Source organism: Saimiri boliviensis, chromosome 8, assembly GCF_048565385.1.
Source record: "Saimiri boliviensis isolate mSaiBol1 chromosome 8, mSaiBol1.pri, whole genome shotgun sequence".
NCBI classification, from domain to species: Eukaryota; Metazoa; Chordata; class Mammalia; order Primates; family Cebidae; genus Saimiri; species Saimiri boliviensis.
In genome coordinates this window covers 110,149,844-110,173,822 of record NC_133456.1, presented here as the reverse complement: position 1 = coordinate 110,173,822, position 23,979 = coordinate 110,149,844, and the positions used below count along the sequence as shown (strand labels likewise).

General features: G+C 42.8%; 1 protein-coding gene across 33 annotated transcripts in view; it reads left to right on the top strand.

Annotated features, from left to right (window-relative positions):
• CELF2 (CUGBP Elav-like family member 2) overlaps positions 1–23,979 on the top strand; it is an 854,288-nt gene that overhangs the window by 710,774 nt on the left and 119,535 nt on the right. For 29 of the 33 annotated variants that reach the window (XM_074405050.1, XM_074405048.1, XM_074405046.1 and 26 more), the window contains one exon: positions 23,353–23,435. The exons of the other annotated variants lie outside the window; for them this stretch is intronic. In XM_074405050.1, the coding sequence (XP_074261151.1) occupies positions 23,353–23,435 (83 nt within the window). The remainder of the gene's footprint in view (positions 1–23,352; positions 23,436–23,979) is intronic. 33 annotated transcript variants of the gene reach the window in all.

Below are 23,979 nucleotides of genomic sequence, written 5' to 3'. Positions count from 1 at the left end.
ATCAGTGATATGTTAATCTATTAGGCTGTTTTACTGTGACTGTAATGGTAAATTTTAATAGAAATTCAGTTAGCAGTTTCTGAATCTGAAAGACAGTGACATTGGTTGTGAATTCTCACAATAGTGTGTGCTGTTGAGAAGTTCAACTCAATTTTTATTTGCTGTTTCACAGGAAACAATCATCCCTCATATTTTATAGTACTATCTGGGTTACAAAAATACCGATGAGTCTTTGTTGGACAAGCCATAATCTCAGGAAGGAGGGGAGGTAAGCTTGATCTCAGTGGCTTCTGCTCTGAATGAGAATTTTCAGCAGGCAGCCTTTTCCATAGGCACGAGTCCCATCTCAGTGTAGCAGGCACAGTAATGCCCTTCCCTGCGTAGTTGAGAAGGAGCTTTTGAATGCCCTTTTGGAAGCTATAGAAATCTATGATATTCATTGCCGGCTTTCGACCATGAACTTAAACTCCTATCACACTTCTAGGTGTGATAATATTTCTCCTTCTGTTATAGCAGAGTAATGTCACACTTGGCACTCTTACTGTCCTTTTCTGAGAATATCACCCAAGTGCTTTCTGAGAGTGTTAACTGCTGTTTGGCTCATTTTTCTGCGCCAAGGAGAACAGAAACACAGCAGGCACCAAGAGGTTTAGCGTGCAGTGGGTTGTTCGCAAAGGCCATGAGTAAATACGGTATTCCTTGACTCCTGCTGTTGCTACCTGAGGTCATGAGGTCATTGAAGCCAGGCCTAGGTACCATTTCTTTCATCCCTTGCTAGTTCCTAATCGTGGACACAAACCTTCCACATCCATCCAGGCCGATAGCAATGCTTGTGGAAAGCAGTTTCACTAAAGAAAACAGGACAGGGCATCAGTTGTGTTCAGAGTTTTGACTGGCATCTGATTGGAATTAGGAGACTTATTTTGCCATAACTAGGTGTCCTGACCCAGGCTCTTTTGGCAGACCTTGACACCACAACTGTATGCTTGCTGGAGGGGAAAGGAAAGGGAGAGTCACAGTCACTGAGACTTTCGAGGCTGAGGCCCACCTGCTGGTGTTTTATAGGAACTGGCACGGGGAGGCCGTGTGTCCTTTGTTTTCTGAGAGGCCTTGTTCCACATTGCCTCCCACTTGAGGCCAGGAATATTGCAGCAGTGCCAAAGAGTGGGTGGAAAAATGGCCTTATTATTAACCTAAGTTGGAAACATATGGCTTTCTGAGTGTCTTCATTCATAGATACAGACACAAAATATTAATACTCTTTCTTGAACACGGCAAAACAAAGTCTTCATTTAAACCTCCGTTGTCTACGTCCATGGTGAAACAGCACCTCGTGCTGGGGGGAAAAGAAACTGGTTCCTTAAGAATTATTTTATCCTTTGCATTTGCATATAGTTTGAATTCATAATTAGGCTATTTTTATTGGCTAGCAGCTGTATTATCATATAAATCCCTGAATGTGTAATTTGGAGTCATTTAGACCAGTCGTCCCACAGTAACCCTGGGAAGCACATGAGCAGTGTCAGCGTCTTTCTGGAGGAGGAAAATGAAGACGGGAGTGACTTGCTGCAGGCAGCTTATCTCCTACTGTGGTGGATTGGGTTTTTACACTAAAGAACATAGATACCTGTTCAATTATAACTTAACGTTTGCATGGAATTCATCTATTAACAGGGTGCTTTGAGGCTAGTTGTGGTGGTTCACAACTATAATTGCAGCACTTTGGGAGACCAAGGATAGAGGATCACTTAAGCCCAGGAGTTCAAGACCAGCCTGGGCAATATAGTGAGACCCTCATCTCTACAAAAAAAAAAAAAAAATACACACACACACACACACACACAACAAAATTAGCTACACACACATACAAAATTAGCTACACTCACACACACACAAAATTAGCTACACACACACACACAGAAAACTAGCTACACATGCGCACGTGCGCGCGCGCACACACACACACACGCACACACACACAAACAAAATTAGCCAGGCATAATCGTTCATGCCTGTGATCCCAGCTACTCAGGAGGCTAAGGAGGGAAGATGGCTTGGGCCCATTAGTTTGTGATTATACTGTACTCCAGCCTGGGCAAGAGAGCAAGACCCTCTCCTTTTAAAACAAATAAAGGAAAGAAAGAAAAGTAAGTCAGGTTTTTATCATTCTTGCATTCATTGTCTGCGTTTGCTGAGTCAGTAGGCTGGGCAGGGAGGGTAGGGATGAGTGTCTTGATTTTACACAGAAGAGAAATATCTGGTTGAAGGTGGTCAGTGAGTTGTTCCAGCTGGGAGACTTGGGACTAAAACCACCCTCTGTGACTCTGCAATCTGTGATACTTGGAAACTGGTGAGTCCAGGAGCCTCCCATTGTGGTGCTCACTCCTTTGTCTCCTGTCCTTTCATATAGGTAAAAAAGGTTTTGTGGCTTAAGTAGCATCCAGTTTCATCTCAAATTTCAGTTCCCATAAAATAAACAAATACTAGGGTAGCAGATGGTCCCTCATTAAATATCACAAGGGAAAAAAGAAAATAGAAATCATTTTCTGTACTCTCCAGAAGAGAATTTAGTGTCCCCATTCCCTCATACCTCCAGTGGGAGCAGCAGCACCAGCATTTATGGGTTCTCTCAGTGAGCCACTTTTCTGTTAATCCACCAAGGAAGTAACACAGACTGTCCTTTGGGCTGTCTCGCCTGATCCGCTGAATAGAATCTCACTTCTGTGTGACTCGCATGGTCAGTGGCAGAGGGAAGAGGGAAAAACTCTTACATCTTTATTCCCAAATGGGGATCTCATCTTGCGTGCATGTACACAAAATATGTTCCATTCCTCATGCTTGGTGTGCTGGTATATATTTACTACTGACTTCCATTCATTTCTTCATGAGGACTTTTCTGTAGCATTTTGATGCTCACAATTTTATGAAGGCTATTCTTTGATATTTGTTTATTACTCTTTTAAAAATGTATTTTTGTGGCAGCTTCAAGGCAGTTGCAAGATAGTGTATTTTTCAGTAGAGAAGTTGGATGAAACACAGTAACTGTCACCTGGTAACCAGACCCCATATAACTATGTCAGCATTCACCAGTGATTTATTGCTTTAACTTGGAATTAGCTGACTTGTGGTTCCACAGTTTTTTTAATGCTGCAGGGTTAATCTGGAACCCCCTGGTACACATGAAATGTTGTTTTATCTGCTGTTCTGAGACTGGTGAAATGTTTAAAAGGATAGCTGCGTAATCAGTCCATTATCTCCTGGTGTTCCAGCTTATTCTGTTCCGTGTGGCAGTATACAATCTCAAAAATAATTATTCTGCTGTCATTAACATGGGAGCCAAATGCAGTGACTGATAAAAACTGCATTCAGCAAGCCCTTTCCCAAGTTGGGTAGTTCTACTTTGTTATCTTCTGAAGGGAAAACATGGCTTGTGATGGTCAGACCTCCTAGAAGCCTGGGAGCTTAGAGCAAGCCCAGGGAGACAGAACACTTAATCTGTTGCCAACATCTTTTCTATTTAATACTTAAGAATTTTTCGTTTGTAGGTAAACTTGATTAGCCTACGCTTTCATGTACTCATCTAAACATAGGTAGACCCCTTAAAAATTAGATTGTTGATGCTTATAGTTTTCTTTTGTTCTAAAAGCAATCAGAACATAGCCACAGTTACAGAATTTGGGTTTTAAAAAACCAATCGAGACCAGTGTCCATTTCTTAACATCCTACTTTGACAGCTGTTGAGGGAAACCCGGAACATGGTCAAGTGGTTTGCTTCAGACTTGTGTTCTATACAAAGCTCATCTGAAGGAAAAGCACTATAGATTTTTTTCATAGACTATGTAGTCTTTAGGGATAATTCTTGTTTACAAAGATGTTACTGGCAATCTGTAGATTGTTAGTGATGTTTTGAGAAAGACCCAAGACTAAAATTTTGTATATAAAGGTCTGCCCATTAAATCACCGTCTGTCTTCAAACTGTAAGGTTGAACATGAGCTTTCCATTTAATAGGGAAGAAAAATAAAACAATGGATTGTATTGCAGGACAGTCCTCACCTTATATGGAGCAATAGTAGTTTAGTTCTCAGGTAAGGACGGATGCCTTATGAGGGGTTGGTAGAACCTGAAAGCAGGATGACATGCAGCTGTATGACTATTCTCTACTGGTGAGAGATCATCAAGGAAGAAATGAACAGTTTTGTTAGAACCAAAGATTATCACCTCTGGGACCAAAATCTTTCACTGGAGTCTTGTTAGAAGCCTTTCAGTTAAGAAGACAGTATGAGACGCATCACCTTGTTTCTGTGATGTTTTCTTCTGCTCCCTGATTTGGTTGCTGGTTCTCTCTTGGGCCTGCCATTCTCCACATATTGAACATGGAGCTGATGACTTTCAGACAAATCCTGAACCCTCTAAGCAGACACTCCGTTGTTCATTGAGCTCAGGCCATCCTTGCTATCACTACCCGACCAGAAGTGCTGGAAGTAGCTGTCATGCCTGCAAGCAGAGAAGGCCCACATGTTGTGTGTAGTCTAGAGCCTGAATGAGAAGGGTCTGGGCTGGAAAGGAGGATGGGCAGAAGTTTCCCTCTACCACCACTCCTTCCCCAAGTGTGCTTTCTCTTGAAAAATGTGGTAAATTCCATGGAATTCATTTCTAGTTACAGTTAAGGGCAGGCCCTTCAGACTCCACTCAGCTTGTCTGTTATGAGGAGAAAGCCATTAATATTTTAAAAGCTGCTGACAGGCAAGAAGTTACCCTTGATAGCTGGAAATTTAGAATTTTTTTTTTAATTTTCTGCAAAATCTGTCCATTGCTTCTCTAAAGCAGCAGTGCTGAGGGAAAACTTAGCCTAGAACAGGGATGTGATGAAGACTAATGAGATAAAACCAGAGTCTTTAAGCTAGAGGTAACCTGGAAGTGTCCTAATTGGATGGCCTGAATTTCTCACCTGGGAGTTTTCCAGAGCACCTAACACCCAGATATGTCCCGGCATTGATGTCACAAAACCGGGTCGTGGGAGGGTGCTCTAGAGAATATATTTTAGGGCAGATCTTCCAGGGACAGATGTTTTTTGACACTGGATTTCTAGTTGTGGTCGAGAATGATGTTAAAATTCACCCAGACTTTCCAGAGTTCACCTTCATGGGAAGAGAAGAGATTTGGGGCAGTAATTAACTCTTTGGAGCCAGTAGAGGAGTTTTACAAATAGTTTTCAAGAACCATTGGCCAAATGATTTTTAGTCTGTCTATGAATTTGTTAGGGCTTACATTTGCATTAATAGGTAGGTATCTCACATTCAGCCTCACCTTTGCCACCATTCCAACTATTAATTTTTCTTTGTTCCTGTGTCAAAATGCTAAAAGACTAAGAGCATCTCCTTACAGCAAAGATCTGAAAATCCCAGCCAAGGGAGAGGAAGAAGTGAATTTGTTAAATGTATTGAATACCAATCCTGTCTCTTTTCGTAGCACATCCCTTTGATATTTCTTATACTCTGTTGAATGTGGGCATGTGCTTACTTTCATGAATACTTTGAAAGCATTTAAAATGATGGCAGTGCTACCTGAGTACCAGGAGGACTTAAACACCACATGCTGGCTCATGGCTTACCCAGGAACATGGTTCAGGATCTCCCTCTTTTCCTTGCCCAGTGGGCTCAGATCTCTGCAAGCCATTTCTAGGTCAGATTTCTGTGTCCCTCTGCACAGGCCTGCCTGTCATTCAGTGCTGCTGGTAGGTTGGAGAAGCAGTCTCAGGGAGTGGAGATGCAAGCCTCAACAGGTGGGTCACCATTCTGAAACCTGCTAACGAAAAGAAGGGAGAAAAGGTCAAGGGAAGGAAGACAGAAATTAACTTCTGTATGGTTGTGGGTGGAATCTCACCATACAAGTTGTTTTCCCTCTGAGCAAATGAAATTTGAGAATTGTTGATCAGTGAGGATGAAATGCCAGATATTCCTGTCGGAAAGTGTATTGTATTCCCCTCTCAGACTGGCCAGTTTGACCAAGTAGTTTGCTCAAAAAGGTGTTCTCAAGAAAGTGTAAATGTAGGTTTCAGCGCTTTACTGGCTTTATCTCCTGACTTCTCTACAGCCATTCACCAACTTCTAATTTTCTGAAATGAAATTCTGAAACATCCTCACTTTGATCCTCCTGGTACGTTTTTCATCGAGCTATTTTGGATAGCCCTACGAAGTGTGAGACAGACAGCACTGCTGTGGGCAGAACTGTCACTATTTCACCTGTATTTTTGTTATGTAGGTTTTTTAAAAATCTCTAGGTGTTACATTAGGATAGGTTAAACTGTCAGTATTTTTGTACAACCCAAAATATATTAGGACTTTTAAGTACAGAACCCTCATTGGTGGGTGGCTTTCCTCCATGTGGTGATGCAAGGATCCAGGCTTCCGTTTCTTGTGGCTCTGCCAGTTCTTTGGGGTTTTTTGTTTGTTTGTTTCATTTTATTTTATATTTTTGCCATCTGCATTCATTCAAAAAGGAAAGAATAGAAAGTATGGAAGACTCATGTATACTCTATTAAAAGCTCTGGGCCTTAAGCAGCACAGGTGACTTCCACATACGTTCCCTTAGAATGCCTATAGTCAAGTGGCCAGAGTCAGATGTGGTTTCACCATGAGCTCTGCTCCAGTCTGGACCGTGAGGAAGGAGATGATGGACTTCGGTGGACACTGGTAGTCTTTGCCACAGGTGTCCTTCAGTGTGTTGTTTCCCACGCTTCACAGAAGGTAAGAATCCCAGGGGAGACTGCCCTATAGATGACCAGGACTTTCCCCTGGAAAAAGGGGCATGGCTTGGTTCCAAGAGTCCTGTTTTTACCAATGCCCCAGGCAGTTGTCATCTTCAGGAACATTTGAGAAACGTTATGTTAAGAGGTAATTAGATTGTGGAAAGATATTTGGTACCCTCGTTGCAGTTTTCTTCTTCTTATTTTTTTTAGAGAAAAAAAGGAGAGAAAGAAAGAAAAAAAAGAATGAAAGAAAGAAATGAAGAGGAAGAGAAAGAGGGAGTCTTGCTTTATTACCCAGGCTAGAATGCAGTCTAAAAATGGGTATTAAAAACCTCTTTTATGCCAATAACGAGACAGAAAATTAACAAGGATATCCAGGACTTGAACTCAGACCTGGAACAAGTAAACTTAATAAACATTTATAGAACTCTCCACCACAAATCCACAAAACATACATTCTTATCAGTACCACATCATACCTTCTCAAAAAGTGACTACATAATTGGAAGTAAATCACTCCTCAGTAATTGCATAGCATTTCACAGGTTTAAATGAAATATTGGTTGGCTGCTTGTTTGTTATTTTCCTTCCTTATTCCTTCCTTGTTGCAGTTTTCTGCTGAAGATCCTGTGTTGTAAGGAATGGTGGTGGGCTTGGTGGTAAAACCTAACTCCCAGCACCCATGTGTAACTCTCTCTGTCTTAGAATTTGTCCTCATTGCATAGACAAGATCGTGACTCTACCGTGTAACACTAAGACATCTGTTCCTACCTGAATTTTTCTTGGATTAGCAGATTGTGTCATTTAGTTGACCAAGTTTACCATTCATTTTGACAGATGGTGATTTTATGGTTTATATCAAATGCTAGGAATATATCATCTAATGACAGCTGTTTAACACATAGGTCAGTGTATAAGATTGACTAGTAATGAAGTCTTCGGAGTGTTTTTTCACCTCCTGTCATAATATCGAATCTTCGAGAAACATACCACCATGGAAAGTAAAAGCTTATAAATATGTTGGATGTGCAGTAGTTGAATTATTTACGTGGCAAAAAATTCTTTATCATCCCAGAAAGGAAGGACGGAAAACTTGTTGCCAGTGGGCTACAAGAAGATGGACATGATGTGTGGAATATCTGTTGGGTCAGCTTTTCATAGCAAATTTGGATCTTGCACTGCCCTCTCTGAGCTACCCAGGAGTCTGTCACGTGGGCCAAGTTCTTTTCCACAGATTGGAATGTGCTCAGGGAATCAAACCGACTTTATGTTAGCCTGTGACAGTTCTATTCAGGGAGCAAAGTCTTCCTCTCACTAACATCAAAAGCATTCCAGCACATTGGAAAGGTGTTTGGGGTAGCCACTGTTTAGACTTGCTATTGATCTTGTTATCGAATATAATTTAGAACTAGCAGTGAGACCCTTAGCGGTGGGAGAATATTATTATCATTTGTTATCTGCACAATTAGGAAGCAGGAGAGTGCAGCAGAGGCTTTATCGGATAAATGATCTTGTTGCCTATAGCGTTTTAGCTCCTTGCAGAGTGGTCTATGACCTGCCTTTCTTCGCACCCCCATCTGCAGCTGTGTGTGTGTGTGTGTGTGTTTGTGTGTGTGTGTGTGTGTTATGTGCAGTGGCCCTAGAGTCCAAAGGGCTAAAAATACTCAGAAATCTGTCTTCATTCAGTCATCGAGGGAAGAAATAGGAGCCTGCAGGATATTTCTTTTCTTTTTACTAAAGGTTTAATAGAAGAATAAGTGTCATTGGCAATGATTGAGAAAGTTTTTAGATCAAATACTACTACAGCATTCAGGCAGCATGGGGACGATTTATGGGTGGTGTGCTCTTCCTGAAACAAAACCCAGTGGCTGCTAATCAGTGTGTGGTGTGGAGAGTATTTTGTTACCCTGAAATGAAGGAAGTATTTTACTTTTCCCTCTGAGGTGTTACAGAGAGAGATTCTTGAGCAAAGAAGATAAATCCTCCTCCTACCTGCTAATGAGGGAGCAGCTAAATTGAAAGCACATCAAGTACAAGGACCATGTGTTTTATTGTTTTAGTATCCGTAATGAGGTACACTTATTTAATTTTCTGAAAAAGAAAAAGCCACGCGCTCTCTGTGGTTAGAGACATGGGTCAATGAAGAAGGAGAGCAGTGTTTGACAAGTTGAGTCCATCTAACTAGAATTAGGCCCAGGCTTTATCAGGAACCAGAGGGGCGAGTCTGCCAAGACACCCCCTCTCCATGCCTCTGCTTATTTAACTGGAGGTGAGAACTTAAACCAGATGGTTGCTAAGATCTTTTTTCTCTCTTCAGTGCAGCATTTAAAGTTGATTGCTGTCAAATCCAGAACTGACCCTTTTCAGAATTACAATGTGACTGAAGTTTGTCACTTTCTCCCCAGCCAACCCCGTTTTGGGGGTCCTCCTCCTCCTTTAAGGATATCCCCTCATGCCCCAATGCCCATGTTCTCACTATGTAAACTCTTATCAAAGCTGGTACCTGTAAGATTCATTTATGCTACAGTGTAAATGCTTGGGAAACAGATTGAGGAGTTGTGTCTTCTGAGGCATTTTTATTTTACTATAAATCGGAGCCTCGCACTGAAAGGATGAAGCTCAGAGGATGAGCAGAAACACTTGGGGAGAGGTCAGAAGAGGAGGAGAGTGGAGGGTTGGCCTGCACCAGCCTGGGTTTCTTCTACTGTCCCAGAATCGTTAGCATTTTCCCCTCCACTTTCAAAAGTGTCCTCACTTGGGGAATGAATTATTTGGTAACCCTGGATATCAAGAAACCCTTCATAGTGCCCCCAAAAATTATACAGTTAGAAGGAAGAAAAGAAGGCAGCCTTTATTTGGTGGTTTCTTCGTGCCAGATTCTGGGCTTGGCACTGTGTATACTAAATGGATCAAACAAAATCTATATTACCTAGCCATTAAACCATGTCTGTCTTAGGCTGGAAGTAACTATAGCAGAGTCATTTCACAGGAAATGGGCTAGATAGTATTACATGGACTGTTTTTACCCCCAGGAACCTGCATCAGAAAGGCTCATGGAACTTGAAGTCAAAAAGAACACTGTGTTGCTCTAAAGGAAGTGGATGTGCAGGTGCCCTGGCGGGAGTCATCCCCTGAGTTTTCAGTAGGAACTTCCCATGCCTAGCACCAGGCCATGCCTTGGGCAGGGGAACCAAGGAATCCTAAGAGGTAGCAGCCGCCTGCAAAGAGCTTCATTCCTTAGAACAGGGGAGCGTGGCAGCAGAACCACTATCAGATAGCAGTGATCTCCTGCACCTGATCCCCGTGTGAGGGGAACCCTCAGAATGAAATCTAGCTACTGGAAACCCTATGTCCAAGAGGTGCCAACACTCATGGTGGCCTGTGCCCCAGACTTCTGCCGGACCTTTCCTTCTCCTCCTCCTGACCTCATCACAGGCATTTGGGACATCACATCTTCTTGCAAAGCCCAGTGTTGCTGCTTTTGTTTTTTCTTTGCTGCTAATCTGTGGTTGAATTTGTGTAGTAGAAACCTGGGTGTCCTTCTTAGCTGTAAGTTTTGTTTTAAATAAACAGTTTTAGGGATTTTTAGTCTCTTGGGGGCAGATCATAGAGCATACACTTGGGGGAAATTCTGTTTTACCCTGAATAAGAAAGTCATGAAAATGATTCCATTAAAATTGATTGACTATTTAGAGGCCACGTAAATGGATTTTCAACATATTCATAGGCCATGCGAATGGGTGAACTCTGCTAGTTCCAAGTAATTACTTCAGAAAGCAAGACAACACAATCAATTCTAAGCCCTATTAAAGGGCTCATGGTCATCACTTAGAAAAGCAGCTTCCCTACCCTCCCTCCCTTCCAGGGACGCACAGCAGCAGCATAGCCTGCAGCAGGCCCATCACAACTGCATTTGTGTACTGCATTTGTTACAAAAGTGCAGTAAAGCTACCTATCCCTTACCTGCCTCAAAGGGAGCCTGCATAGTGTCTGTTAGGGCTCAGGGCTCTGTGGAGAAACATAAATTTAAAGTGGACAGTAGCTGCTAGCATTTACTAAACTCTCTTATTTACATCCCAGCACGTATGTTAAACATATTCATGCATTGTTTGGTTTAATATGATACACCTATGATATAGCTGTCACTAACCCCATGTTAAGAACCAGAGGCTCAGGGAGGTGAAGCCATCAGCCTCTGATGCTAATCAGGGATGACTATACTGGCCTGACTGCAAAGATTATGAATGAGCATGAGAAGAATATCCAGCATCACTTTGAAAACTGTCTTGGTCTCTGCCATGAGAATTCAGTGAGTACCTTGGCCCCAAAATTAAATTTCTTAAATGATTCCTGCTGTTCTAGGCAATATGGAAAAACATCTCATTCTCTGATCTCCATACACATGAAATGCGGCTCAGTTATTGCTAGAGTAGGGTGGAGACAGTTATAATGGCCATAAATATTAGTTCTCCAGCATCATATCCAACAAGGAAAAAAAATCTACAGTAAGTACAAATGTTTTCTTCAGCTTAGCCTTCGGTTTCTATAGCCAAAGGGTTTACCTCTCCATTTCACTTGGACTGTAAAGACCAGAGTGAGGAAGTAGATAATGACTTCCTCTTTCCAGTTCCAGAAAAAATACCTTTGTTCTGCTTTGGATATCAAATACCTCTTCTGAGAGTTCAGAGGCACCTAGAACAGATGAGTAATAAGTTAGAATACCATGGATAGGAGCTCAGAAACAGAACTGAGCTGTATTTTATTCAGGCTGCCAATAAGGGGCCTATATTCTTAGTCCAGGGAATTCAGACTGAGGCACCATGAAAGCACGGTAGTGAAGTGGAGGCTGGAGAGATGGGCCTGGCATGGAAGCCCAGTGTGCTGTGAATTGAGAATCATAGGAAAATAGATGTGATTCTAACCTACTCTCATTGCCACTAGTCTCCTAATTATAATGCTATCCTATCCTCTAGAGAATCTGTACTATGAAATAACCTTACATTAGAAACTTCCTTCTAATGAGGTCCCTCAGTACTTTAGAAACTAAATCCTTTTTAATTGGATTCAAGACAGAACTACCTAATACTGACCGTGTTTAACCCTGTGATACCTCCTTGGCGTAGGGGAAGTGGTCATGGTTTGGTCAGCCTGAAGGCCTGCCTGCCACTCAGCCACTTGTCTTCCCCTCACCTGGAAGACTCCCAGGAAACCAGCTGGCCAGGGTGTTGGGCCAATTATGCTGCCTTTCAGGAAGTCACACCCTCTAGTTGGCCTCTTGTGTTCAACCTGGTGTTTTTCATTCTTCCTTACCTTCCAAGAAAAATACAGTTCTCCTCACTGCTTCAGAATGAGTATTTGAAAAATACAAAGCATAATCAATTCTGTGGCTAGTTTATTACCTTTCCTTCCAATAGTCAAGTGATGTTTTCTCTGACAAAGGAGACCCCTTGCTTTCTTCATGCCACCCACCTGGGGGCCTTGACAGATGCATGTGTCACCCATGAATTTACCAAGTTGACGCCCAGAGCAAAGTAGGGGAGTTCAGGAAACAGCTGAACACGATGATTGTCCCATCAGGGGGAAGAAAGGATGATGCTGAAATTCTTCAAATACTTTCATAGCTATTAGACAATTGAAATGGTTGAACATAAGTGGCTTATTTCCAAGAACCAGAGAAGGGGAAAAGCAGATTTCAGCAATTTTGCCCTTGATAACTTTTCTATCTTTGTTGTGCTTTGGTTGGAATTTACATAATAATGGGTGAGGAAGTGTTACAGTACACACATAGCTGTGCACATTAGCCGCGTTTGCTTTCCCAGGAGCCTTGAAAATGCAGTCAATTTAATCTAGGTCAAAAAAAAAGGAAAGAAAGAAACTCCATTTTACTCAAAGAAATCAGAGGTAGTTTGCCAGTCTTCACAGGCCCATGGAAATAACAAAAGATGGTTCCTCCAGGGGAAGTCCCCAGGGCAGCAGAAGGCTGCTAGGGGCCTGGCTCTCATGGCCAGTGGACAGAAATGTGGTCACAGTGTGTCAGGTAGAGAGCTGGAGGGAAGGTATAGGGTCACCCCTGAGCCCAGTGAGATCATGGTTCCCTCCCAGGCTGAAAAAGGTGGCTCAGATTTGCTGTCTTCAAGGAATCTTGGTGGAAAAGTGAGGGAGGATGTTGGTGGAGCATTGCACGACTGTCGCAGGTGGCCAGAGAGATGTGTGGGTTCCGCGTTGCCAGTGGAAGTTTCCCTGGGGAACTCCTGGGATGGAGCTTGGTGATCTAGACCGTGGAGTCCACGTAACTCACGGACGGAAGGGCCATGGCAGCATTGTTCCTCGGCTTCCTAGGTAGTAGCCAGATGGTAATACTGCTGACATCAGGGTGTTAATTATACCAAACTCTATAAAACCAAGCTAATTGGATACGGTTTCCTTAAAAGTTGATTTCTGCAGGATGAGGCATTTGTGTTTGGGTAGCTGCTACTCTAGCTGTGGAAGTCCCACTTTTAGGTGGGGAAGAAGGGTTGTCCCAGGTGACTGTTGGAGCAGCATTTCAGATGAGAGGTTTAGGTTAGAAAGAGCCATTTTAGGTGACATGAATAGAATGCAAGGCAGATCTTTCAGAGTGAGGTGGACCCTATCAGAGGTGGTTCAGGGACATTTTCCCCATGAGAGGCATAGACTTTGAGGGGTGCTCATCAACCACTGGTTGCTGGGATGGTTTTGGCTTTGCTCTTGGCTCCTGGTGTGACTGGGGAGCAGCCCACTAACCTGTGACTGGTGTTTTCCCATCTGTAGAGTGGGAAGGTGTGGGGGGTTAGGCTGGTAGAGCTAGTGTAGGGGCCAAGAGAAAATCTCCCGTTGGCCCTCTGAAGGTTCGCTGAGAATCCCTGACAAGTGGCAGATCAACAGGAGAAAAGGCACACAGGTTTATTAGATCACAGTTTTTGTGACACAGGTGCCTTCGACATGCAGACCCAAGGATTCAGGGAAAATTTTATGCTTAGGTCCAGCAAAGTGTGTGTAGCTTCATTTGCATGCTTAGGTTCCACAAAGTATGGTCAGCCATATAGTAATGTGATAGGGCAAAAAGGACATGACGTGACGCTAATAGACTAAGCAGGGACATCCAGCAAGGCCAGCCTGTCTAGGTTCTCCTTGGCCTCTCTGAGCAACATTCTTCCTTCTGGGGTGGGAAGGACCTTCCCTGGAATGGGGGTCTTACGACCTGCAGTCAACCAAAGTAGGTCAGAGAATTTGTTTCTGGCCAGTTTTACACAGAACAGCGGGAGGGAAAGTTAGAGCAGTGTTTTTCAGTTTTATGGCTGGCTTTGGGGAAAGGGGGCTCTGGCTTCTGTAACCTGCTGTGGGGAAGAGGGATTCTACTTTCTGTGGCTGGGCTTAGGGGAGGCTGGGACTGAGGGGCAGGAGGGCAGGAGGTCAGAGAAAAACTTTTTCTTGTGTGGCCTGTATCTTGGAATACTGTTTCCCGACTCCCAACATGAGCTACTTGTAAAATTCCACGATTCTATCTGAAAGGCATGGAAGCCATGAGAAGGCAATGCTACTCTAACTTCTTATTTTATTTTATTTTATTTTATTTTATTTTATTTTATTAATTAATTTATTTATTTTTTGAGATGGAGTTTCACTCGGTCGCCAGGCTGCAGTGCAGTGGCACGATCTCGACTCGCTGCAACCTCTACCTCCACCTCCCAGGTTGAAGCAATTCTCCTGCCTCAACCTCCCAAGTAGCTGGGACTACAGGTGCTCACCACCGCTCCCAGCTAATTTTTATATTTTTAGTAGAGATGGCATTTCACTACGTTGGCCAGGATGGTCTCGATTTCTTGACCTTGTGATCTGCCCCCCTCAGCCTTCCAAAGAGCTGGGATTACAGGCATGCACCACCGCACTCGGCCCTAATTTTATTTTTTATAGTGTTGAGTTTAAAGGCATAAAAGTGTGGAGGAGCAGTACAGCACCAATCTGTCTGATCTTCTTGGAGGTTCTCCCTTTAACTAACTTGTGCTGTGATCGGTACTTTTTTCATGCATCTGGTTCTTATGTCTCTCAGTTTATGTCATCACAGCCGTCCAAGCTCAGCATCAAGTGCAGGGGAGCCATGATAAAGAAATTACAGGCAGGAATACCTAAGAGAGCTGAGATTTAAGGGGCCTGGGTTTCAGACGTCGCTCGTGAAATTGGTGGCATCACTTGTTCAGTTGTATCTAGCACTCCTAGAAAGGGAGCACTGCGTGGAGGACCCAGCTGCAGGAATTCAGCCCGAGGGCCCAGCACTGTGGGGCTTGGAGTCGGTCACAGTGACCTCATGTGACCTTTCGTAGCAGCGCCAGTTCTTCTTGATGGTTGGACTTTGGGATGAAAAAAAGGGATGTATTGGTAGTCAACCCTCTAGGGTCCCAAATCATGTCCCAAGGCTTCTTGTATTTTCTAAGAACGGCATTTTATCATTGCCTTTCAAGATGCTGAGGGTATAAATCACCTTCTACCATGGAAAAAGGGACTCCTTTTTTTTTTCTTGAAAATTTTAATGCAGGGGATTTTTGATGGGTTTTTTGAACCTTTAACTGCCTTGTAGAAAGTGAAAGTAGGGGGTCCTGGCAGGGGCAAAGCCAGTGATTGCGAGCTGAAACTGTAGTGCATGGGATATTCCCTTGAGCACAAAATGTACCACTTAGATCCACAACCTTTGTACTCTTGAAAAAAAAAAAAAAGTATTAAATTCTCCTCCCAGTGGCTCGGACTGAGGGAGAAAATAGATGACAAGGGGAATCAAGTATAAGGAGTATGTCCTCTTTTGACTTAAACTGGCTTGCATGCTCCTGACTTGACAAGAAGCCAAGATCCCAATTGCAATTTGACTTGTATGAAGCAGGCACCTGCTTTGCTTGCAAATGCACATACAAAAGAGAGCTTCATTCACAGAAAGGAAAAAAAACATAGCGGGTTCACTAATTTAGCCTTCTAGGGCCTTTGTCCCTTGATCTGTCAGCCCCATAGAATTCCAAGGCAGCCTGTAAAGGAATTTTCTACTTACAACATGATGACTTTTTTGATGTCCTGAATTGGAATATAACTCGAATTGAAGTTGTCTGCTAGGGCTATTACTTTTAAAAAACAAAAAACAGGGTTTAGTCATCAGATGATCAGTCTGGGGCTGCTTTCAAGTGTTGATGTGCTTAGATTTAGAAAACAGTACATTTTCATATATGTAAGATGTTGAATGGCCTTGAAGATGGGGACAGGCCTATCTTTACCCTGGGGCACAGTCCACTTAGGAGGGAGACAGTTGTTCTCATGCCCAACCCCATAAGCTCCGAAATGGAAATAGTTTTTATTTGGCCAGCTTAGCTGCAGAATTGTAGGAAACCTTTTTCACTTTGTCTGCTGTTATAACTATACACCTCAAGTTGTAGAGTTATTTTGTATTTCAGAAAATGTTCTACAGTTCCACTTAATAAGATATTACTGAAGTGTCGTATCAAAAAAAGAATTAGCAATTAGAACTAGAACTTTACAGAAATTTCCCCACTGCCACGGTAGAGAACACCTTACACAGGGGACTTTCTCCTCACTTCAGCCTGGTGTCTGTGGAGGAGTCAGGAGGGATGCCTCAGTAACACCAGCCTTGCTACTCGGGGTCAGCTCCCGCCTTGGGCAGTGTGACTTGTTGGCCTGTGATCCAAAGTTCCTGCCCCACAGCTGATGAGCCACTATTTGAATAATTGAAAATGACTCAAGTCACTATCCTCCTGCCTTGGATCTGGTCATTGTACTTCGTATATATGTATCACAATACCACATGTACCCCATAAATATGTATAAATATTGTGTCAAAAAACAAAATGCCATTTTTTTTAAAGGAGTCTTACTCTGTCACCCAGGCTGGAGTGCAGTGGCATGATCTCAACTCACTGCAGCCTCTACCTCCCAGATTCAAGCAATTCTGCCTCAGCCTCCTGAGTAGCTGGGACTATAGGCATGTGTCACCGGGCCCGGCTAATTTTTGTATATTTAGTAGAGATGGGGTTTTACCACATTGGTCAGACTGGTCTGGAACTCCTGACCTCATGATCCGCCTACTTCAGCCTCCCAAAGTGCTGGGATTACAGGCATGAGCCAGCACGCCCTGTCTAAAATGCCAATTTTTAAAAAGAAAACGAATGTAATTTTAAAAACTGCTTCAGCCAGTCACCACAGTGGCTCATGTCTGTAATTGTAGCACTTTGGGAGGCCAAGGCAGGAGGACCATTTTAGGCCAGGAGTTTGAGAACAGACAGGAGTTTGAGAACATAGCAAGACCCAGTCTTTACTAAATAATTTAAAAATCAGGTGGCACATGCCTGCAGTCCTGGATACTCAGGAGCCTCTAGCAGAGAAGATCACTTTAGCTCATGAGTTTGAAGTTAACATGATTGCACCACTGCCACTCTAACCTGGACAACAGAGTGAGATCCAGTCCTTAAAAACAAAAATTGCCTTGTCTATATTTTAGAGTCAAGGGATTAAAAAAAAAAAACTGCCTTTTTAAAATGGTGTCTTAGAGCATCAAACCTTGGTTTAGAAACCTTGGAGGAAGTTGCTTTAATGAGTTATGGTGTCAGTTTTCTTAAGGGAAGAATGAGTTTTAAAATATGACCTCATGATACCATTGTCTAGACTGGTATCTATACTAGCTCTACCTTGAAAAATGTAAATACGTTATTGCTCTTTGACTCACAGCAAACCGTGATATAAACTGGTTATCTTTATATATCAGTACATTTTTTTTTCTCTGAGTATTATTACCCAGAGTTTCCAAGTAAAGATTTTCAAGGGAAACAGCTGTGGTTTGAAAAAATTTGTGATAATCCAGATGGTTTTTTTGAGGATAAATCTACTTGATCATTTAAAATTAAAGTCTTTCAGTACAGTTGAGTGTTTTCTTTATGATTTTAAATATACTACTGTGTGTATGAGAGAGGTGAGAGAGAGAGAGAGAGAGAGAGAGAGTATGTGTGTGTGTGTGTGTGTGTGTGTGTGTGTGTGTGTGTGTGTGGCTACCATTGGTCTTTGGGGCTTTATCTTTGGAAACAGCAAAAATCTCATATCACTGTCTCAAATTATCTAGCAGCTAGGCAAGCAAAATACCTGAGGGAACTTTTCATGACAGCAGAAACTATTAGTGAAAAAATACAGCGCGACACCAGTTACCCTGTGTGGAGTACATCACACTCAGCCTCTCTGGGAATTGCCACTCTCCACTTCTGATCCATGATGGTATAATCATAGGCCGCAATTATAATACTGATTACAAATTGCTTTCCAAGCTGAACATATGCAACTGTATTGTTAAACTTATCAATTTCTGGGAATCTAGGTGTCAAAAGTGTCCACATCCCTGCAGCAGGCTTCTAGGGAAATAGACAGAGTGACAGGTGGGAAATGTGAAACCAGGGCTTTCCATACTTCTCTCCTTCCCTCGGTGCCCAGGGTCTTCTTGCTACTTCCTGGCCACCTGGAGATGCTCCCGGTGAGGCTCTCCCAGGCCTACCTTCACAGACAGCGCATGGTGTCCCCGGACCTACCTTCTGTGCTTTTTCCGTCTTACATTCCCTTCCGAGGGGCCCTGCGAGATGTTGACAGTGATCACAGTGACATCAGTGGCCAATAAGATCTAGTATCCTTCCACTCTAAGTTACAGAGAATCAGCACAGTCTTTTCATAGTCAACAGGAGAAGTCATCACTAGTGAAACTGCTAGGCTCTGTCTGGACCTGAGACTGCGATATTTGGTTCTGGAATCACCTCTGCCAAGTTATCCACTGGAACTGATTGACCTGTGGATTTTAAAAGTCCTGGTGAGGAGTCGTGGGAGAGGCTTGATAAACTGGCACCTTGTTAGAGGATGGTGTTTTTTGTGTTTTTGGTTTTTCTTGCTTCAAGCACCAAAGCTTTATTTACGGTGAATTGTTTCAAGGAGTTCCTTGAAGGATCTCCTGAAGTCAGCTGGGCATGGAGCATCATGTTTGTCTTTTCTAAACAGTCTGCTGCCACTGGCAGAAGCTCCTGGATGAGTGGATAAGTGGTGGTGTGAACCTGCAATGCAGGTGCTTATTAGACAGTGTCAAATGAGCAAAGTGGAAAAATGTGAAGCTGCAGAAATGACCAACATTAAGCAGCAATGGGAGGATTGAGACGTGCAGAACCACCTGGTTCATCCGACTGCATCAGTCTGTGCTAATCCCCAGAGCCCCTGCCAGTCACCTGTAACATGGAGGGGGACCTTTCTCTCCACTCCATGGACTATAGGGAAAGGGGGATTCTGGGGATGAAATCTGAAGCCCAACGGAGCGTCCCCTCTGATGCATGGTGCAACCAGTGACCATCGAAGAGCGCCTGGGTGTTAAAGATGTGTAGCTACCCACCTTCCTCTGATGTTGGAAACACACCCTGCTTGGGAGGAGGCTTGTCCCCTGAATCAGGCTGCTGAGCCATCTGGTGCTGCAGCTGACCTGGAAAGGATTCCAGTACATTTCAGACCTGAGTTACAGCTGGCGTGGGGAAATCGAGGAGACAGGTGGTTCCCTTAACAGCTGTATATTTGGTTAGGGCTGGCAAGAAAGAAAATTTCATCCTTGTTGAGCCTTCATGGGTTTTCAGGGATCTGTAGTAGCTCCTTGACCTTTTGCCATAATAATTGCCATTTCAGGGAAAATAATGATATTTCTCTCATCGTCGAAATATTGTCTGTAGGTTGGTGAACCTAAAGTTTGATGGGAGCATATTAAGTGATAGGTGGATGAAAAGACTATGGTTGTTAGCTAGGAGAAGACTCATAGAAAGTCTTTCAAACACATTCCAGTATCTGGAAAGGTACGAACTAAAGCCCTATTGGGGAAAAACACTAATGCTGCATATAAGCGGACTATTTCAGTTTGGAAGTATTCATCCTGAAAATTTTAACATAACTTAACCAAACACTGTACTTGTTAAATGAACCATTATGCATGCCGAACGAAGTGTAAGACTTCTTTAGCCTAATAGAAGTTAAGAATGCTTTTGACCCTTTTTCTTTTTTGGTCCTGAATGAAGCACTTTTGCTATGTATATCCATATAGTTTCAGGGGGATATTAGGCAGACTTGGTTTTTACTTTCTGATGAGGCTAGGCTAGGCATAGTAGCTTATGCCTATAATCTGAGGGCTGTGGGAGGCTGAGGCGGGAGGACCACTTGAGGCCAGGAGTTCAAGACCAGCCTGGGCAACATGGTCCTCCATCTCTACAAAATATTTAAAAACTAGTCAGGCATGGTAGCATATACCTGTAGTCCCAGGTACTCAGGGAAGGGGCAGAATTGTTTGAGCCAAGGAGTTCAAGGCTACAGTGAGCTATGATCGTACCACTGCACTCTAGCCAGGGCAGCAGAGTGACATCCTGTCTCAAAAATAAATAATTTTTTAAATGGTGAAACTAAAGTAACTAAGGTACTAAGGAAGTAAGATATTCTCCCCTGTAACTCATTCAGGAACTAAATGTGGGGGGGGAAAAAAGAATCTGAGTGTTAATATCCCCAGTCTTCTTGTCTGCCCAGGACCCCACGTTTGTGTTACTTGCTCATTGCACAAGGGTTCCCCCCTGAGGCTGTGAATGGGGTCAGAAATCCAGACTGGGCTGGGCTTATCAAGCCATGGACTGTGGCAAGGAGCTGTGCCCACCTGGAGATGAGATCCTATCCCATTCTGGAATTTGCAAAAAGGCTGAAGGCTTCTCGCCAAAACACAGCACCTGTGGAGCTGTGCTGGGGCTGAGCTCTTGGGTCAGACAGATGACCAGCAAGGTATATTAGCAGTATTACCTAGGGGATCCTCCTATGTGTCACACTGGAACTAGAGCTTCTCCCTGCATGATCTTAAAGAGTATTTATTTAGATGAGTATACACTTTGAACTGAAACACTTCAGAGCTATGCATAGTTGGAAGAGGATCTGTAGTGATAAGTCACTGACTCTACCTTACTAGTTGCAAAGGCGGAGTGGACCTTGGATGAAACTGGAAAGCATTTGAGATCCTGGGGATCTTCCCATCTCCTCTTCTGTATGTTAAACTCCTTTAATCCTTCCTTTGTCCTGTTCACCTGCCATCCCACCAGGCTCAGATAAAGCTTCAGTCTCTACCTTTCTGAAAAACAAAAACCACCCACCTTCTTTTTGCTAAGAACTTTGTTCAAGAGGAAGGCACTTTAAAGTAGCTAAAATCACACTAAGGTGTAATAAACAGGAACAATTAAATGTCTCCTTCCTCAAGGATAGTATTTTAATATATAAATAGCAAATGGACTACACTGTCCTGGTAGATTCTTAGGCAGCAGGATATGCAGGGATTTTGCTTGCGTGTCTAAGGCAGGAGCACTCCCTTTATCCCTGAGATCACTGTGTGCTGGTCAGAGCTCTCCACAGCCGGCTCACACAGAAGTGCACACAGTTCGCTTACTTTACATCAGCATTGTTCCGTGTTGCTTTACCTTAGCGTTGTTCAGTACTCTATTGTCTGTTTGCATTTTCCTTGTCATAACACTGTTCTTCCAGGCCAACCTAAACTCTTCATTCTTGGCTCCAGCATGGCCAAACTGGTGTTGGTTTTGCATCTCCTGAACTTACTCTTTCATAATTTCCTTTTGTTCAGCCAGTAAACTGCTCCATTCCTAAATCTTCTTTTTTTAAACATCTCATCCCCAAAAGTTACTTGCTTGAAAGTATAAGCTTCTGCTTTCTGTTTTGTTTTTCTTTCTTCTTCTTCTTTTTTTTTTTTTTGAAAGTGTGATTATTAACTGAGGTGATAATTCACAACTTCCCCATTGCTTCCTTATCCGGAAGCTAACCCCATAAGCCCAGGACAGGGAAATGAGAACTTACTGAGACTGTGTTTGCTGGAAGCATTTAGTAAGGCTTGACCTGTTTTTCTTTCTATACCAAGCCTAATGAGACATGGTTGGTATTTTTCTTCTAAAAATGGCTACTGGAAGCTGTGATATTAGTTTCCTGTTGGAAAGTATTCCCTGATAGGAAGCAATTTCTATGGCTTGTCCAGGGCTTACATCACACTAATGAAGCTGAACTCACTAGTGAAGTTGATCGGTTCAGTAAAAAAATCTACCGTGAAGAAGCAGGGCCAAGTGGATTCTGGTCACAGAACTCAAAGTAGCTGAAATAAGACACTTGTGAAAATGGCCAGTCTCTTCAGCTGCAATTCTTTGAAGAAATATCATAATGTTCAATTCCCTTCATCATTCAAGTGATGTATTTGAAGAGTTTCTGATCCTTGGGCACATGGAGTTTTTCAAATGCCAAAATGTTATGGTCATAGTCTACCTTGTCCAAAAGATAAAGGTTTTATATGTATTGACTGCCAGTAGACTCTAATCAAATCCAGTGTAAAATGACAAGGTTCCAAATGAGGAGGAATCTGGAATGTCTTTAAGAATCCTACATGAATGAGATTATACTTTATTTTCCCTCTGGCATAGGAGAACCTCTCAAAGCTTGTCTGGCTCCATACATTACGTTCCTTTAGTAAAGTCAAGATAAAATACCTAGTCTTGGTGAATACATCACTTGACTTTTTTCTTCGACCACTTAACAAGGACAACCCAGATCAAAAGTTAGCATCTTTATTCCTTTAATTGCAGAATTTTTTGTCCTATCCTTTTCCCAAACTAATTGTGCTGAGAAACTGCATACTGATGAACAAATTGTTAGCCAGTATTTTATCTTTAAGTTGAAGAAGGTGCAAGCCCTCCTCCAGGACCCGGAAGGAATGGCCTAGGATTTTCATATAACTCTTCGGTGGAGGAGGTTGGTTGGGAAAAAGATATATGCTGGCCTGCCCTGAAGGGCCGGGAACTCCCACAGGCTCTTGAAAAGGGGGAATCAACACGTTGCCAGTTTGTGTGCTGTAGCCTATGTAATGCGTGGGCCACGGTCCACTGACATCTGTTGGGGCATGTACCCATCTGTATTGTAGCTTAATTTCTGAACCACTTAAAATACAGTCTTCCATATTGGCAAACCAGTATTGAGGGTGATATGTACAGAACTTTGCATCATGTACTGTGGTGGAGATGAGGTAGAAGGCACTAGCCCAGTTTTTAAGAAGCTTATAATACAGTTGTCTGAACCTGTGAGGTTAGAAAGTCTTTCAAAAGTGCGATGTTCTGGAGATACCCTTTAAGAAAATTACAATTAATGTAAGCTTGTGCTGCTGTTATTGTGATGAAATACTTCTCTTCACATAGCTGGTATAATGCAGGTCCCATTCACACCTCACCCATTCCACCAGCACCTCCCACTCTCCTTTCTGAATAGCTGTATTCCAGAGAGGTGAGACGTGGAGTCAGGAATTGATCTCCAAAGTGGGTAAAGCTAATAAATATGATTTAGGATGAAAAGGTACTGTGTAAATGCTTGAGATGTTGTTATTGCTGTTCTCATATGCTTTATTATTTTTAAATTGTGCATCCTTTTAAGTAGATTGTTTGTTCACCACAGTCTCCATTATATCTAAGCAAAGCATTCACAGAAATTTCTAAAACCTTTTCATTTCTCTCTGTAGGTTGTTGTTTCGTAACATTTTATACAAGAAAAGCTGCACTTGAGGCCCAGAATGCACTGCACAATATTAAAACTTTACCTGGGGTGAGTCGGTTTACTTTTGTACCAGAATCACTTTATTGCTTGAAAATGGTCCTTTCAACTGAAGGTTCTAGTTATGGGCTCTTAGTGCCAAAAATGACTTTGGTCTTTTGAGGAGTGTGTGCTGACCCCCCGGTTCCCTGCAGCAGCCACACCAGCTGGCCAGCCCATAAAGGAGTGCTGGCATTAACGCTGACGGGAAGCATTTTCAAATACTGTGTCCCCTGGTTAGAAAATCAGAGTGACCCCACTGGGCAGCTGCCGCTGCCAAAGAGTATTGGGTGGGCTAAGATTTTAAAAGGAAAAAAAAAAAACTAACACACACAAGAGAAGCAAATGGAAAAGAAAAAGCTTTTATTCACCAGGAGCTCCTTTTCAAATTTTGTCTTTAGATTTTCTTTTGAAAGGACAAAATGTACCCTGTACAGCCATAATATTAAGCCTCCTAATGGTTTCTAAACAGTCAGTGGTGGTTAACAAAGTCAATGTTTTAATGCCCAATTTGTGGCTTCATGTTGATACAGGACAGAAAATAAAAAGCTTACCT